Here is a 17,181-nt window from a genome sequence, read left to right as displayed (position 1 = left end):
ATCCTCACCCTCTTGCCCTCTCTAGCTAATCCTGCCTGTCAGCATTTAAATGCATCTCTTGATCTTTTTTTTTAAATAAATTTATTTATTTTTTTGTGGCTGCATTGGGTCTTCGTTGCTGTCTGCGGGCTTTCTCTAGTTGCGGCGAGCGGGGGTGGGGCTACTCTGTTGCGGTGCGCAGGCTTCTCATTGCTGTGGCTTCTCTTGTTGCAGAGCACGGGCTCTAGGCGCACGGGCTTCAGTAGTTATGGCATGGGGGCTCAGTAGTTGTGGCTCACGGGCCCTAGAGCACAGGCTCAGTAGTTGTGGCACACGGGCTTAGTTGCTCCGCGGCATGTGGGATCTTCCCGGGCCAGGGTTCAAACCAGTGTCCCCTGCGTTGGCAGGTGGATTCTTGACCACTGTGCCACCAGGGAAGTCCCATCTCTTGATCTTTAAAAAAAAAGTAACTACAAACAATCCTCCCTCCATTTCACTTTCCAGCTCTGAACCTCTTTGTCTCCTGCTCTTTACTGCCTACAAAGAGTTGTTTACATTTCTCACTGCCTCTCCACTAATTAACTGCTACTCTTCTCCACCCCAGCCCACCCGCACTTGACCTGGTTGAGAACTACTCACCCCTTGGATCTCAGCTCAAATGCTAGCCCTCAGGGCAGCCTTCCCTGACCCCCAGGGGCAGGACCCCCAGCACCCAGCGCCTCCCCCAGCTCTTAGCCCAGCTCTAGATACAGAGAGCTGATGAGTTAACATACTCGTGTCATTGGCCAGGCTGCGCGTCCTCCTCATGTGGACCCCTTGAAGTATAGCTCGGGCCTGTGTGGAGAAAAGCCCACTGCCCACAGCGCACATATTCAGTGCCGACCTCAGGGCTACGGGAAGCAGGCTATCACCATGAGCAGAGGAGCGAGCCCAAGACCACTGCCTACATCACACAGCTAGTAGGGGTCTAGCTGATTCCAAACCCCACGCCTCTTTCCCGGCCTCAGACTGCCCTCCTAGGACAGGGGCCCAAGGAGCCTCCCTACAGAAAACACACACCTGCTACCTCTCAGGGGGGCCCACTCCGCGTTTCTGGCATTGCCACCAACTCAGAAGTAACAGATCTGGGCTTTAAATCTACCACCACCACCACCAGGGAAGAGGGCATGGCCAGGCTACCTGCTGCCAGCTCATCAGGTTTGCTCCCCTTGAATTACATACACTAGACCTCGTGACATCATTTGACAGCACTCTGACCAATGAGAAATACACTTTCTAATAGGAAACACATGATGGCGTCTGACATGGTAGCCACGAGCCACATGTACTGAGCACTCGAAATGTGGCCAGTCCAAACTGAGATGTGCTATGAGTGTAGAATACATGCCAATTTCGAGGGCTCGGTATGCCAAGAAAATCTGAGCTATCTCATAAATAATTTTTATAATGATTACATGATAACATTTTGGATCTATCAGATTAACTTAAAAAACATCACTGATATTAATTTCACTTGTTTCATTTTACTTTTCATAATGTGGCTCTGAGAAAATCTTGATGCCCTTGTGTGGTTCTCCTCTGCGGCTGACGTTACGTGCTGTTGGATAGCACTGCCTCTGATGGTGTGCTGTTATTTTCCTTGCCCCACAGGAAGATGCAGATGTGGAGTGGAAGTTTGCCCGAGCAAAGCTCTGGCTGTCTTATTTTGATGAAGGAAGAACTCTACCTGCTCCTTTTAATCTAGTGCCAAGTCCTAAATCATTTTATTATCTCATAATGAGAATCAAGATGTGCCTCATAAAACTCTGCAAATCTAAGGCCAAAAGCTGTGAAAATGACCTTGAAATGGGCATGCTGAGTTCTAAATTCAGGGTAGGTAGTGTGGGACTTATGGGGCTAGAGAGGCAGCAGGAGGGGGAGGGGGAGCTGTGTGTTTGGTTCAGATGGTGCCCCTGATACAAGGGAAGTCAGGAGCCCGGAGGGACCCCGTGCTTTCCAGAATCAGCCAGCGCATCAGCAAAGCTGCAGTCCCAGCAGGGGCAGCCGGCCGGCCGTAGTGCCCCTCCTCCTGCGGGCCGAGCCGGGACCCCACTGAGGGACTCCTTAGTGGACTCGGAAGCAGATTAGCTCTTCCCAGAAAGTATCTGGATCATGATGACTGGGAAGAAAGGTTCCCTGCCCATTATCTCCCGCTCCTGGAGATTCTCAATTATTAGCATATTAAAATCTCTGGGGAGTCTTGGAGGAAGGACACCCACATCACTTTAACTGAGTGCTTTCCAAACAAAGCTGACCAAACAGTAATTTGTAACCCACTGACATTCTACAGAGCTAGAGGCCCCAGGAACACGTTCTGGAAAGCCAAGCAGCAGTGGGTATAGTGACCTCCTGAGGGTCCTCATTTTAGAGACAGCCCCGTATGCAGGTCCTGTTCGAGTCCTAGCATGTATGTATGTACAATCGTGTATCATGTATTATATATTATGTATTTTCTTTTTTTTTTTTTCTTAGAAGACTCGCTACCAGGCTGGCATGAGGAATTCTGAAAACCTGACAGCAAATAACACTTACAGCAAGCCCACCAGATATCAGGTAACCACCCCTTTCCCAGGTATGGGCAGAAGCAGACTCCATTCAGACACCGATTTAGTCACATGGCTGTGTCACTCCCCCCAGAACACAGCTTCATTCCTTCCTTCATTCGACAAATACTTATAGAGTGCCTACTGTATGCCAGGCACCATGCTGCTTCCTGGGGATACAGACATGGTTCCTATCTTACTGGCACTTCCAGTCCATAGAGGGAGAGATACAATGAACAAGTAAACGCACAAATAAATATGTAACTTCAAATTGATAAAAGTGCCAAGAAGAAAACAATCAGATGTTAAAATGGAGAAAAATAGGGAGCCCCTGCTTAGATATGGCTGTCAGAGGATGTATCTTCAAGGAGAGGAAAGTCAGCTAAAACCTCAGAGATGAGAAGGAGGCAGCCACGTGGGGCCTTCCAGGCAGAGGAAGAGCACCAGCAAAAGCTAGAGGGGAGAAGCTTGGTGGGTCCACAGCAGCTAGAGCTCTGAGTAGGGGAGAGGGGAGGGCAATGAGGTCAGAGTCCAAATCAGGGGCCTGGAGCAAGGTCAGGAGGTGGATTTCACTCTGATGTACCCAGGAAGGCAGTGGGAGGAGTTTAACTTGGGGGGAGGGAGAAGATGATAAAATTGTATTTATGCTTTAAGAAGACGACCTAACTGCTATAATGAGAAGAGACAGGTGAGGACAAAAGTGGAAGCAGGGAGACCAGTGAGGAGGATGTGACAGTCACCCAGGTACAAGGAATGGCGACTTGGAGTGTGAGAAGGGTGAGGGAGAAAGACTGACTGACTCAATATACGTTTGGGATGCATCGCCAAAGGGACGTGATGCAAACCAGCGGGCGCCGGGTAGGGAGAGGCAGGCACGCAGGATGGCTCCCAGGGATCTGTCTTAAGCAACCAGGTGGATATTGATGTTTCCAGTAAGCACCTGACCTTAGACTGCCAGCAGGCAAAGTCTGTTGTTATAAAAATTAGGAGAACTTATGTGCGTACAGATCTTGCTTTGCTTTTGGAAATTAATGCAAAATCTCTGTATCCGTTTGCATCAGCCAGTGATAAATGGTTATTACAGGTTATTGATTATAAAAGTGCAGGCCATACTTTTCTTGCTTGCCCACTCCCAATGACCAGCAGTTTTACCCATGCTGACCATCTCCTATCAGGTGTAAATCTGAAGCTGTCCTGAGTGCTCCTTCAGGCCAAGGTGATATGACCCTGGTGCCACCATCCCCGAGGGAGCCATTACAGACTTAGTATCTTCCAGACACAGGTCTCTAATTGAATCTCCATCCATATTTCAGAAGCTAGCTGTGCAGTTAGGAGGAGTTAAGTGTACAGTTAAGAAAGAGCTCATCCCTCATAGTACTTGTAGTTTAACAGATGACATGGGCTAAAGATTGGCAAAGGGCAAGTCTTGTCTTTAATTGTACACAAAATTGGACCTGACCAGTTTGATCTGCTTTGATTTATTTTACAGGACAAATCCTTTGGTCAGGGGAAGGATTTTTATTTCTTAGCTTCTCGGAGAGAAGTAGAGATTATCTGTGCCACAGAAAAGATAGAAAACCCTAGCAGGGACTTCCCTGGTGGCGCAGTGGTTAAGAATCCGCCTGCCAATGCAGGGGACACAGGTTTGAGCCCTGGCCCGGGGAAGATCCCACACGCCGCGGAGCAACTAAGCCCGTGCGCCACAACTACTGAGCCTGTGCTCTAGAGCCCGCATGCCACAACTACTGAGCCCATGTGCCACAACTACGGAAGACCGCGCGCCTAGAGCCCGTGCTCCCCAACAAGAGAAGCCACCGCAATGAGAAGCCTGCACGCCGCAACTAGAGAAAGCCCACGTGCCGCAAGGAAGACCCAATGTAGCCAAAAATAAAATAAATTATTTTAAAAAAAGAAAAGAAAAGAAAACCCTAATGGATTAGGGCCAGATCTCTCCTGGGTTTTGAGAATCAGCAGCTGACATCGAGGAAGGCAGCTGATGTGGTGAATGTCTATACCCAGGATGAATCCCTTATGAACGAGGCCCCGTTCCAGAGCAGTCTTGAGCAATCCCATTTCTGTCTTTCATCTTCACTGGCTGAGTCCCTGCAGCCTTCAGTCTCCCGGAGAGCTTCCTGCTATGATTACACAGATTAGCCGGTTTGCAGCTTCAGGCTACTGATGGCCTGGGAAAGCAGGCTCACCCTGTATTTTGTGAATCCAGCAAGAAAAGCCTCGGGCGACTTATTCAAATCGTTATCACCAGAAAGAAGACAGAAAAACTGGGCCAGTGGGCGTCAGAGGGGGAGGGCCGAGAGGACAGTGGATGGAGCAGAAAGCATCTTGCATTTGTACGTTGGCACCTTGCTCAGTCCTTCAAGGTCAGGTCTGGGCATCTTCCTGAGCTATCATCTGCTCAAATAGGAGTAAACGCTGAGTTGACACAGACAGGCAGCTGGAGCAGACTAGACACTAGGGCATGTGAGAGAGGCAGGATCTGTAACCCCCACTGAACAGCTGAGGGAATTCAGGCTTCGTGGCAAAGGTCACACGGATGGTTGAAGTGAGATCTGTCTGACTCAGAAGGGCACCCCTCTTGCACCCCATCACGCTGCCAGGGCACTGTCCCCTTACTCCTCTTCACAGTGTCGGAACCTGCCCTGTCTGTGTGTGACAGCCCCTGGGAAGAGCTCTATCTGAGCCCGTGGGGAGGAAGCTAGGAACGGAAGGTGCTTTTGCTATCACGGGGCAGCAACCGGTACAGAACGAAGGATTTGGGCAGGGATCTAAAAATGGCTCAACCGATTTCTTGGGCCCACTGGTGGCCTTCCACGCTGTATTGCTTTCCTCTCAAAGCAACTTCCAAAAGTGCCAAGAATGTGAGGAACCCAGTTCATGCCCTCTTTCTTACCATCCAGGCTGCACCAACAGCCTTCAACTCTCGGAGCCCTTATGCTGTCAGCCTCTCACCATCGAGGTTCTGAGACATTCTGGAGCGATCCCCATAAGATAAAAGCCCCGTCGTTGATCCCGATAAGATAAAAGCCCCGTCGTTGACACGTGTGTAGTTGTTAAGCTTGTTTCCTTTGTGTCTCTAGTGCATCTACTTGCTTGCTCAACCTTAGCAGGTTGGGTGTTTATTTGAAGCTTGTCATTCCTTCAACTTTTTAGGGCTCTCTGTTATAAGGGAAGGCAGTTCCTCCAAACTTCAGAGGCTCTCTGTGCTTTGCTTTTCTTAGGCTTCCAGGGGTCTGAATTGTCATTTTTCACAAAATTGCTTCCTTGCTTTTGTAATTTTTTTTTTTTTTTTCCAATCTGGGCTCTGTGGACATGAGACCAAACAATGGAACAAAACCATGATACCAGCAAAATGGCCAAAGTGTGCTTCCTATCAAAGCTACCCTTGACCTGTTCCAAGATCTGGCATGTCCACCTGTTGGGGTGTGTACAGACTTCATATACTCAGTCTCTGAGGATACATTTCATTCATAGGCAAAGCAGACAAGCTGCATCACAAACGAATCGTAGAATCTAGGCACAGTCCATCACTGAAAAGAGCCCCAACTTTTATGATGCAATCCCTTCCCCAAAGCCCAGTGGGGAGTCCTCTTTTTTGCCTTCTAGATGACCTTTTCTGTGGAGATTAAAGCCAACAGGATAGACAGCTTACCAGTGCTGATTTCTTCCATTCTGGGGTCTGATAAACCCTAGTTTAACAGATGACTTGTCCTGTGATCCATTTCGTCCATTCTCTTCCAAATGTTCCTCAATTTCTCTGTCCCTAGGTGGCAGCATTGCTTTCCTCGGGATGCTACTTTGTTTGCCATGTTCAGCATGTGTATTCTCTCCCTTGTCTCTGTCTTCAGCTGCCCTGGCTGCACAGAGCGGTCCCTTCCATTCCTTCCTCACCAGCAGCAGCCAGAGGCCACCTGGCTCTTGGAGTCTGGGCAGGGCAACTGTGCGCCTCCCTCCCGGATGTGGGTCTCAGTGTCACAACCATTCTTACCCATCGGGCACCTCAGTATTAGTTATTTTTCCTGAGTAAGATCACTGAATATTCTCATCTCCAGTACTTGCTAAATGCCGCAGGGCAAAGTGGGCCAAGTTGGCACTGACGAGGGCGTGTTAATTTGGGGAAAGTTTATTATCTCCATGAAGTGAAAACTCTGTGGAAGATGGCCAGGAAGGGTCGCAAACTCATCACAAAGGACCATGTTTTTCCTCCACATAGTGAAGTAGGGGAGGCTTTTGATGTCCATCTTTTCTGCAAACAGAGATCCTCTGTAGCATCCACGTTAAGAGAACTTTGGTCATTTTCTAACCATTTCAGACTTGCTGGGGACGAGACTGGCATCTTGCTCCCACAGATCCCAAGTGGTCTAACATGCATATGCCAGAGGGGAGGCTAGGTCATCATCAGAGCATGAAGTCTCTAAGCAACCAACAGGTGGTCACACTGTTCTCGCTTAAGGTACATGTCACTCCTGGGGTGCGGAGGAAGGTTAGAGGGTCCCTGCACGTCTGCCGTGCTCACGCGATTCTGCTTCCACATTAAACCTCTAAAATCCTAATCTGTGGTGAGACGCTTAAAAGCAAACCCTTGCTGCTCTCCCCTTGGAGCTGCAGATCTGCAGAAACCACAGCTCAGATCAAGCATGCCAGGGTTCAAGAGCAAGCCTCGGGCATTTAGGACAATGACATACCAGTGACCCTCTTCTGCGGGCTAACAATCCATCCTCTGAAATCTAGCTGAGGCTTCTTCTTGCATAAAAGACCTTGTGCTTTGGAAAAGACAGACTGGTACCCAGAAGTAGTCCAAGCCCCCTGTGACCCACAGGAGCCACTTTCCTGCATCTCATCTCCAAAACCATCGTGCACTTAACCTTTTTCTGAAGCTTGGACGAAGTCCCAGCTTTGGTTTCCATTTTGGTTAAATCCCAGATCTGCCACTTTCTGGCTGTGTGACCCTGGAGAAGTCACCTCGCTCTCTGAGCCTCAGTGACCTCATCTGTAAATGGAGATGACAACCCCCATCTCACCTGGTTTCTGGGAGGATTCCATGAGGTCATTTTGTCAAGGGGGATAACACAACTCCTGGGCTGCAGGAAGTACTCAACAAATTTGTCTTAATAATAAACACATACTATGAAATCTTTTAAAGTCATCGGTTTAATCATGTTGCACTAAAACACAACGTGCACGTGAAACCAGGAGGATGACAGCTGCTGCCGTAGCTATGAAAGGATTCTGCTCAGCTCCATCACAGAAAAGGGAGCTCTCCACTTCCATTCTCTGGTTTATAATTTTATGTCGTAAATATACAGTCTGTTTAATTGATGGATCCAGAAATGGAAGGACCTCTAATTCTTGACGTTTTCCTTTAAAAAGGCAACAAACTTTAACTAGATCCCTATGTCTTATGTCGGCCTGAAAGTTTGCAGTAGAATGCTTCCAAATTTCTTATTCAGTAAGAATGTCAGATACTCGGGTATCTGGTTTGTTGGGGTTTTTCCCCCATGAGAACTGGTTCAGGACAAAGTTGATTTTGTTTTGTTTTTCCAATTCAAAGTGAAAAGAGCATCGAGTCCCGCAAAAGGCACAGATTCTTAAAACTCAGGTGACCTGCCTTATTGACTACGAGAACATCGGTGAGAAATCTAGCGTTGCAGTTTAACCACCAACAGGACAAGACCCAGGCCTCTCAGAGAAGGAGCAGCATGAAGGCAACTCACTAATGAACTGTTCAGCCTGAAATTAGAGCACGACACAAACCACAGAACCAAGCGGACCACCAGCAGGGGCTGAGGAGGGGCAGAAGTGGCCCACATTAGCTGGCTCAGAGCTCAGTGTCCCGGGACACTGAATCATGGAATCACAGGGCTGGAGACGCCTCCTTGGCAAGGCTGTCACCATTAAAGGCCCTGAGGGGACCACCAGTTGGTGATAATAATGAGATCAATCCTCCAGCTCTCTGCATCCCGGCAGCTCACTTCTCTTCTACTTGCAAGAAGCTTTTCCTGAGCCCAGGTAGTCAGAGAGAACTTAGCCACCTGCTTGACCTCACACAGCAAAGCTGGGGACAGAATTCGGGGCCCTTCAACCTAGCAAATGCCACCCCTGTCCCCTCGGTCCTCAGAGTGAGCAGGCCAGTCGGTCACCAGAAGGGATGCCGAGGAGCAGGGAAGCCCCCCCTTCACGGTGCTGCTTGGCTCCTAACAGATTCAGAAGGCTCGGCCACCAGAACATTTTTAAATCCTGCGATATCGCAGTAACCCTGGACCGACCAGCTGGCAAAATCCAAAGTTCACCGCCTGCGGTCTTTCTTACACTTGGCTCTATTCTTGGTGGCTCTTAACTGTGTGTTCCTGCCTCCTTGGCTCATAGAATCTGCAGAAGTGGGACCTCCAGCGTGACTGACAGTGTTGGGCACGTGGTGAGACTTCAGGGAAGCGGTATCTTGGCCAACCCTCCCAAGGCTGTATCTGCCTCTGCCTCTGGTAGGAATTTTCCAAAGTACAGTGGACTGGTCCTCCGTGCCTGGTCCTGACTGTGGGCTAAGCGAACCTCCTCTCCTGCCCAGCAGCTTGACGGAGGCAGCTCCACCGGCACTGGCCTGCTAAGATTTCCTTACTGCCCCGTGATCGCATCAGTTGTTGAAATACAAGAAAGTGTTTCGGAGCTCAGGCCCCGAGAAGAGGGCATGATGGGCTAAGGTCACAAAGGCCAGGGTACAGGCAGGCCTAAGGACCCTCAAGCAGTGCCTGTGGCTCTCAGGTGATTCTGTCTCTCTCCATGGCTGGGCCTTCTGCCACTGAGAGTACCCTGTTTTCACAACCCAGGCTCAAGTGGTATTGAATCCAGGGATACTGGAACCTTCCCCACTAGGCAGGGCACCCCTCGAAAGTGAGGCATCAGACAAGGGAGGACCCCCGTGCTGACAGGCGCCCTGCAGGAGGGAAGGCACTCACACCTACAGCACAGGACCTGGGCTGGTTTGATCCCTTCCTTATGTTCACATTTCAGAAAATCATGAAACGGCTCATAAAAAGATATGTCCTGAAGGCCCAGGTGGATAGAGAAAATGACGAAGTCAATGAAGGTAAGCGATTGGATCCATCTGCTCTAGGGCGGAAGCCAGACGTGGTCTCACCAGGCTAAAGTCAAGGTGTTGGCGGTGGGGCTACATCCCTGTCTGGAGGCCCTGGGGACGCTCGTTGGGCTGTTGGCAGAATTCAGGTCCACGGAGTTGTAGGACTGGGGTCTCTGTCCCCTGGCTGACCATCAGCTGGGGCTGCCCTTAGCTCTGACCTTAAAGCCGCCCCCCAGTCTTGGCGTGTAGCACCTCCATCTCAGCACCGGCAACAGGGCGTGGAGCCCCGCTCACAACAGTTGTTCTGCCTTGTGCAGTCATGGCTGCCGTGAGTCGGCCTCATGGCCCTGGAGCTCAGGATGGCCCCGAATTCTTCATCCCCTGAGCACACATACAGACAGCAGCAGACTGTACACCTCTTTCAGATTCTGCAGCAGCCCCGGTTCTAGCTAGCTCTGTCCTAACTTCCTGGCTCTAAGAAGCTACCAACCAGCAGTTTCTCAAAGAATCCCCCACCTCAGAAGCACTTGATAAAAATGCGGACCTAGAGCCCACCGAGACCTAATGAATCGGCACGGCCTGGGGGTCTGCGTCGTGATAAGGATGCCAGGTCATCCTGATGTGCACTGAAGTTTGCAAACTGCATTATTTTCCCTGTGTGGGTTATCTTCCAGTCTATTTTAAGCAGTTACTCTTAAACGAAAAGCAAATTACCATACACCAGGTAATTAATCTTCATGAGACACCTGGGACAAGAATTTGCCACCTAGAAAGAGCCTCCTCCAAGAGTGAAGGCATGAAGTCTCTCCCTTGCCAGGGTCCCAGGGGCCTCCGGAAGGAGCCTAGTCATTTAGTGACCCTCTGCTTCATCCTGGGACATCCACAGTGCGGCCTCAAGGTCAGCAATGACCTAATGGCCCCGGGGGCTGACACTGTCTAGGAGCCGAGCAGCAGCCCACCTACCCACCCCTACTGTTGGGTCTCAAATACAAAACTGCCGGGTGTCATGGCAGCCAGCTCCCCACAGCGTGTAACGTGATTGACAGGAATGTACCTGATGGTAGAAGGTGGGGCTGCCCAGGTTCACGCCACTAGAATCATACCATGAAACTGGGGCCCAACGAAGCCCCCATAGAAAGAAAATAGGGGAAAATAGGGGATGTATGCCTTTGTCAAAACTGGCCAAACTGTACCTTTAAGACCTCGGCATCTTCTGTGTATAAGGCATACTTAAAAAACACATATGGCTAATGTGACACTTGAGCCAAGTCCAGTATCTCTCAAACCAGGAGAGAACCTTTTGACTCCCCTTTGTACTTAATAAGAAGATTCCCACAGCCCAGGCCCATGTGGATTTCTAACCACATGGTTCGCTGTGGAAAGAAGCGGAAGACCCTACCTGTGGTCCCTTGCTAGAGAAAGAGGAGAAGGCAGGCCTACCGTGGTGCACCGGTTAGGGATGCTGCTTGCGTGGTGCGAACAGACCCTGCCCCTGTGAGGAGGCCTGGCTCCACAGCCGCAGCCACTGTCCTGAGCTGATCTCCTCAGACACTTGGGAGTTTCTCCTCCCTGAGACGACAGAACAAAACATGGAGCATAATGAGAAAAAAATGTTTCAGTTAACAAGGGTGTTGCTTAGAGTCTTGAAATCTGCTTCTAATGGCTCCAAAACCAGCATTCTAACAACCGTGATAAATCAGTGTTAGCAGTTCACAACCCTGATCTTGATTCTTCCATCTACCTCAAACCCCTAATGGAGAGCATGACCAGGAATGGGAGAGGGGTCTTAAGCAGATGAATGAATGGTCCTTCGTCAGTAGAAGCTGAGTGGGATTTAGGTCAAAACAGAGCTCCCATCCCCTCACCTCCACCCTTGGTGGGCTGGACCAGTAGCCTGACATTCTGTGGGAAGGATGCACGCCCCAAATGCCTATGGGATGAGCCCCTTCAGCAGGCTCATCTCACCAAAATCTCATTTGTCCTTGCAGGCGAACTGAAGGAAATCAAGCAAGATATCTCCAGCCTGCGCTATGAGCTCCTTGAAGAGAAATCTCAAGCTACTGGCGAGCTGGCAGACCTCATCCAACAGCTCAGCGAGAAGTTTGGAAAGAACTTAAACAAAGACCACCTGAGGGCGAACAAGGGCAAAGACATTTAACAGCCTGCATCGGCACCTGTGACTTCTACCAGCATTCCAAGGCCAGGTGGGATGCCCTGGCCACCAGCTCTGGTCGGGGGGGTCCTGGGCCACTCCTTTAGGACTCTAAGGGGACCAACTGGCTCTGTCCTGACCAGCCTTGCTGACATCTGCAGCCCAGTGGCCTGCCTGGACCCAGAACTGTTGTGAATCTAGGCTGTTGGGTGAGAAACTAGACCACAGGAGGAGGGGAGGAAGTGCCCCCCCGATGCATGTGACACCTTCAGGCCAGTCACAGTGACATATGTCCCTGTGACCAGCGCAGGAAAGGGCCATCTCGGATGCACACTCGTGCCCTCCCACTGCACACGGACTGCAGCGCTGTCTGCATCCAGGAAGCCATCCTGGATGGCTCATGGCTCATGAGGCCATCATGCCTCATCCCATGCAGCCCTGCTCACTCCCACCCCACCACCCACATACATCCAAAGGAACTGGGAGGTGACCTGTGATCTATTCTTAAGTGCCAGATGAGAACACAGATAGCCTAATAGCAAAATCGCTCTATTTGTTTATATAAAAAAAAGGTTTAAAAATCCTAAATCAAAAATTGTACTGTAGGTAGCACTGTTCAGAGAACAACGACAAAATCCAAATGATGTATTTTTACCTTTATTAAAATTATCTTGTATTTACTATTTTTACCTGAAATGGAAAGAAATAAAATTACCTCATAATAGCCTGGGAAGCCTCTGTGGATGCGGTGCCCTCCTGTTGTCCTGCGTCCTCCCTGGAGGTGGCCTTGGGCCTCTGCTGCTCTGGAAGGAGAAGGAGCAAGTGGGAGGGGGCAGGTACCACCCATGGGAGTCACACAGCCAGGACCCCCACCTCCAAGCGTCTCCTCCTGTCTCCAGACCTAGTGACCCCAACCTCCCCAAGGTCAGGAAGGAGGCAAAGGAAATGCTGAGGGAAGCGGAACATTTTCTCCCATCCCACCTCTCCCGCTCTCCCCTTGAGTGGCAGGGGAAGGGGAGCCTGATGAAAGGAGCCTAAAATCTTTCCGGTGGGGCCTAGGTGTGAGTAGGGAGAGCAGCCACAAGAGGGCGCCCCAGTCCCGAGCAACGCCCATTCTGAGCGGGCTAGAGGAGATGCCACTGGGCCCCAAGGATCACTTATTAGTAACACCAGCTGGATGTGCTGAGGGAGCACCTGCTGTGTACCAGGCACCGTGCTGAAGGCTCTGCATGCATCAGTCCACTGAAGCCTCACAGCAACCCTATGAGGAGGAAGAGGATCAGGTCACAAATTCAGATGCCTTGCAGACAACCTGGATGGGCCAAGCAGGTATGTGCGTGTACCTGTGCATATATGAGTGTTTTCTATATGCATATGTATGAGGAGACTTGTGTTTTGTGATATGCAGTATATCTTCAGAGATAAAACTGTTTACTTAACTCTGCTCTAAGAAAAGTGCAGATCAACTGGGGTGATAAACAGAACTGAATTGGTCCCAGCATTGAGGTGGCGGGAAGAGGCCATGACAACCCAGACAGCCACGCCCTACCTAAAGCGGGCACAGACACCAAGCCCAGCTAATTGTTGCCATAAGGAATGCAGGCCCAGTTTTGCCAAATCTTCCCCATTTCTAGGGGGAAAAAAGCCCACATTTGTTGGGCCTTGGCAGCCAAGATGGGTGACTGGAGAAGTTGCCCTGAAATGTGACTCCAACCCAGGCCTTCCTGGCACCAGTACCCAGTGCTCAGCAAGAAGGAAGCAGAGGCGTCCGACAGGGATCGGGGGCACATGTATGTATGTGCAGGGGGCCTTACAGATGTAAACTCTGGTCCAGGGGTTTCTCACCTGGGGTCTATGTGAGGGTCCATGGATGGATTTCCAAGAACCTGCAAATCCTGAAGTGCCCATCAAATTGTGAGCTTATCTTTGTGAGGGTGCGTTGTTAAGGAGAGAACACCTGTAGCTTTCCTCAAATGCTCATCCATGCTCCACCCCCACCACCCCCCAAAAGCCTGCAGAAGATGACTGAATCCCTTCAGCAGAATCTCCCAAGTCCCTTGCTAAGTATCGGGCATGAGACACACATGTGTCCAATGGGGATAAATCAACTACTCTTCCCACAAAGCACACCGGCCTCCCTAACCAGGGGACAAATGACCAACACTTGTGGAAGATTTCCTTTCAGATCCCTCACTTATCATCATCAGAATGCTAATAAACATTTCTAAGATGCATTATTCAATTTCCCTATCTGCCTTTTCTACCAGAGGCCGCTGGCAACCCTATTTTTCAAGTCCTGGGGTGATCTTTTCCTATCAAACCCAAGTCTCCAATTTGCCCCTTAAGGAGATAAAGGAAAACAAGTCCCATTAAGTAACTGAAAACTGGGAACGAAAACTAGCAGCGCCCGTTAGGCCCTGGCTGCCACATCTGGGGGGGTGACAGTAGTCCAGGAATGGATTCATGGCTGCCAGAGGGATGTGGAGGCGGGGAGGGACGTCTCTTTCATGGAAAGCTGCTGGAGAGGCCTTGGGCCTGAGGGCTGGCAGAGCTGTCAGCCTGGAGCCGGAGGCAGGGGCTTAGTGGTTTTCCAGGCACTGACAACCTCCCTCACTTGCCCCCATTTCCTTGGCTCCTGTGGAATTAGCCAGGCAGGAGAAGCAGTTCTTGGAGAGACGAAACAGGAGACAGAGGAACGGAGTCTGGGAAAGGCACAAGTGCAGAGAGGGGGAGGAGAAAGGGCCCAGGCACCACCCCCCCACCCCAGACTCACACTTCCCAAAGCACCCGATCCGTCCCCTCGCAGCCCTCTACACAATAGTCATTATTTAGTCTGTAACTTTAGTGTATGCTTGTAACCTGTCTCCCGGTGCTGTGGGGCTCCGGAGAGGCGGCCCTGTCCAGGTTTCTGGGTAACCAGTGGTTAAGTGTCAAGGTCTCCAGCGACTTGTCACCTTCCGATGGTTCCTAGTAGGACCTGACAGATCCTAGTAACACTTCCTGGGCAAAAACCCCCAATTAGTACCCAGAGCTATTTCTGAAGCAGGAGAGCTCACACACTTGAGAAAGCACAGCCGGCCTCCTCTGCCCATCACAGAGCACCTCCCTCCGTCCCAAGGAGGCCCAGGAGACAAAACACTGGCCAAAGCAGCCCAGGCCGAAGGAGATTCCCTAACCTGGGTGCGACTCTGCAAATGTTCCTCCCAGCGGCTGCAGGCCTGGGAAGCCCGGGACAGACACCTCCAGGTCTGCTTGCTTCAGGGAGGCTGAGACACCTTGTCCCACTCAGGAGCTCAGCCTCCGTTGTCTGGTTAAAAATAAGCGGCCTCACGGCCTGTCACTCCTGAAAGCACTCATTAATGCTTCTGTAAAGGGTAGAGCCTGAGGCTCTGGGGGGCTGACAGGAATTAAGAGTTTTGATCCCGCTGTGGCAGGCAGGCCACGCCCCATTCTATGTTTATCCCATCCCTTCCTCTTATCCCTTGAAGGGTGATCTACTAGTGAGAAGGGACTCCAGGAGAAGCACGCGGACCTCAGTCAACCCAGGCTGGTTAACCAGGCAGCAAACCCCCTTCCGCCCTCTCTGCAGACACAGCAAGCTTCCGAGGTTCCCCAGCCTCGAAGCAGAGGCCGCCTGGCTGGCTCTTCCTAGGTAAATGAGCCGGGTTTTTCCCTCTGCTTTCCCACCGCGGTCAAGCCACAGGGATGTCCCAGGCCCTTTACCTCAGGGAAAAATTGACAGAGACGCAGGGAAAAAAGAAAGGTGTCTAGGTCTTAGGTTCCCAAAGGCCTGAGTCTTTAAAGAAGAGAGAGGATTGAGGAAAGAATCAAAACGTTTGAGAGAAGTGGTGTTTGAGGAGCTAGGGCTCTCCCCTACCCAGCCCTGCTTCCCTCAGAGGGGGCAGGAGAGGGATGGAGGGGAGGGCCTGAGAGCTGAGAGGCCAAGGCAGTCTGGCCCTGCCTGTGGAGGAACAGTGCTCAGGGCCATAGAGTTGGGACCACAGCTGGAAGGCCAGGTCCTCACCCAGCCGCCCTCCGTAGGCATCCAGGGAGGCAAGAGCATGAGGGGGAAGGATGGGGCCCCCCGGAGCAGGAGGGACAGGCGTGGAGGGCACTCTCGTTACAGTACGATTAAAAAGTGCGGATTCCACGTCCTCAGAGTTTCTGCCTCAGGAATAACTGGGCCCAGCGAGCCCATCAGCTGTGCCCACTGACAGACGAGGCCGTGGGTCCCGTGGCACTGACCCCACACGCTCCCAGGCCAGCGGCCTGCCGCCCCAGCAGTGCGCTGTGGAAGCAGAAGGCCAGAGAAGGCCTCGTCTATGCAAATAAAAGCATGCCAGGACCCGTTCAGGTGTCTGAGTGCAGACTCAACACTCACAGGGTAGATAGCACTGCTCACTGTGCCGCTTCCACCCAACCACCTCCAGGGCCCTGTGTGCTCGTGGATAAAGCAGAGGAAGGCAGGGCAGGCAGGAGTGGAGTGGGAGAGGGCACGGGCGTGCAGGCTTTGTAGTGGCTGTGACCCCTCTTTGGCTGGAAACAGATCTCACCCCAACCGCAACACAACCTACCAGAGTACCCCATGCCCCTGAAACCAACACAGCCCCAAGCCGGGCGATCACATGCCTGCCCTGAGATATCTATGCGCACACTGAGAAAGAGAGATCTTTTTTTCCAGTAGGGTTGCTGCACAGGGGAATGTGAATCTGGGACACCAGTAGACCCCTCCCTGCCACACAGACAGGCTGTCTGCAAATGAGGTCACAGATGAGAAATTAAGGAGAGGGAAGAAGTAAAGGTTGGAGGGGAGTGGGGAGAGGAGAAAAAAAGAGGGAGAGGGAAGAGAGGAAAGGTGGAGAGGGGAGCTGTGCCACACTCCCACCCCTGATACCCTTCTTCCTGAAGCTCTTCCTACATCTGAGGAGCTGTTCCAGAAGCCTTCTCAGCTTCGCTGCCAGATGAAGTCTCATGTTTGTTGATGCTAGTTTCCACTGGGTTTCTGGATGTCATTTACATCCTCAGAATCCTGATGAACACAGAAATGACTCCAGGACTTATTTGCCCCATCCTCCCCCTGGGGCTGTTTTGCATTTCTGTAGTTAGAGGGGCAAGGGCCAGAAACTGTCAGGGTTATTCTTCTTGAGACTCTAAAGAAGACACGGTGGGTGATGGTATCAATCTGGTTAAACTGTTCAAGAGTGAATCCACAAGACGCTGGACATACTGGCTGCTCTGGGGCCCAGGTGATGGGTGCAGCTCAGGACCGGGAGAGGATCCAGAACTGGCACCCTGGGCACTTCTGTGATGGACAGTGGCCCCAGTGAGGCACCTCTCAACAGCTTTGCCGGCAGTTAGTAGTGGGGAGACCAAGGGGGGCC

The 17,181-nt window shown here is 51.2% G+C and overlaps 1 protein-coding gene across 4 annotated transcripts in view; it reads left to right on the top strand.

Moving 5' to 3' along the window:
• TRPC7 (transient receptor potential cation channel subfamily C member 7) overlaps positions 1-11,928 on the top strand; it is a 137,381-nt gene extending 125,453 nt beyond the window's left edge. For 2 of the 4 annotated variants that reach the window (XM_024752304.1, XM_024752303.1), the window contains 4 exons: positions 1,630-1,851; positions 2,491-2,571; positions 9,582-9,657; positions 11,637-11,806. In XM_024752304.1, coding sequence (XP_024608072.1) covers positions 1,630-1,851; positions 2,491-2,571; positions 9,582-9,657; positions 11,637-11,806 — 549 coding nt within the window. Of the gene's footprint in view, positions 1-1,629; positions 1,852-2,490; positions 2,572-9,581; positions 9,658-11,636 lie in introns of all 4 variants that reach the window. The other 2 variants (XM_024752301.1, XM_024752302.1) reach the window with 2 other exon arrangements.
• Positions 11,929-17,181: the final 5,253 nt, after the last annotated feature.

This window comes from Neophocaena asiaeorientalis, unplaced genomic scaffold, assembly GCF_003031525.2.
Source record: "Neophocaena asiaeorientalis asiaeorientalis breed wild unplaced genomic scaffold, Neophocaena_asiaeorientalis_V1.1 scaffold204, whole genome shotgun sequence".
NCBI classification, from domain to species: domain Eukaryota; kingdom Metazoa; phylum Chordata; class Mammalia; order Artiodactyla; family Phocoenidae; genus Neophocaena; species Neophocaena asiaeorientalis.
Note: the sequence above shows the minus strand (reverse complement) of the source record. Positions and strands in the feature narration are given on the sequence as shown.